This window comes from Neophocaena asiaeorientalis, unplaced genomic scaffold (assembly GCF_003031525.2).
Source record: "Neophocaena asiaeorientalis asiaeorientalis breed wild unplaced genomic scaffold, Neophocaena_asiaeorientalis_V1.1 scaffold44, whole genome shotgun sequence".
NCBI lineage: Eukaryota > Metazoa > Chordata > Mammalia > Artiodactyla > Phocoenidae > Neophocaena > Neophocaena asiaeorientalis.
The window spans coordinates 949,671-950,465 of NW_020173678.1; the positions used below are offsets into that span (position 1 = coordinate 949,671).

Here is a 795-nt window from a genome sequence, read left to right on the forward strand (position 1 = left end):
AGACAGGGAACGTGGTCGGAACAAGAAGGAAAAAGAAGAGGCCGTCTGAGCAGCTGCCCCTGGGACAGAGGGCCTGGGCGTCCCTGGATGGGACCAGAGCTGGGGCTGAGGGAGACGGGCTGCTCTGTGGTCTGAGATACCTGCACAGGGGTCCAGGCTGCTGTGTCAGGGGCAGGAAGGGCTGGGACACGGGGGGTGGTCCCAGCCTGGGGCCCAGCATCCCCCGTGGGCGCTCCGTGAAGGCGGGCTCAGGCCAGGGGCGCCGCGGGGTCTGCTCCATGCCCTGGCCGCGGGGACAGCGCCCGGGACAGGGTGGAGAACAGGAGCAGAGCTCTCTGCCCGGCACCCACCTGGAGGCGCTGAAGATGTGCCTGGCGTTGGTGCACATGGCATTGATGGGGCTGTCGTGGCCCTTGATCTCGCCAATGGGCGTGAAGTTGTCGACGTTCCAGACCTTGATGACGCCTGCGCGGCAGGCGCTCAGCAGCATGGGACGGCCCGGGACGAAGGCCAGGGCACACACCCAGTCCTTGTGCGCCGTGGGGATTTGCTGCGGGAGGAGCGAGCCGTGAGGGCGAGAAGCGGGGGGCCCTGCCCCAGGCTCTAGAGGTGAGTCCCTCATCCCTGCTCTCGTGCTCCACCCTGAGACCCTGCACTGGTACAGAGACCTTTAGCTCTCAGAGGGGTCGGAAGAGAAGGAAGGGGTTGACTAGTCAGACCAGGGGCTAAGAGCAGACCCTTCCTGAGAGCTGCTGCCTGAAGGCAGATGGTGGAGGCTGGAGAGGCCGCCGGCCG

General features: G+C 66.5%; 1 protein-coding gene across 1 annotated transcript in view; it reads right to left on the minus strand.

Annotated features, from left to right (window-relative positions):
• LOC112402607 (kinesin-like protein KIF21B) overlaps window positions 1-627 on the minus strand; it is a 4,737-nt gene extending 4,110 nt beyond the window's left edge. The window contains exon 1 of the mRNA XM_024749623.1: window positions 351-627. Within this exon, the coding sequence (XP_024605391.1) occupies window positions 351-622 (272 nt within the window). The 5' untranslated portion in view covers window positions 623-627. The remainder of the gene's footprint in view (window positions 1-350) is intronic.
• Window positions 628-795: the final 168 nt, after the last annotated feature.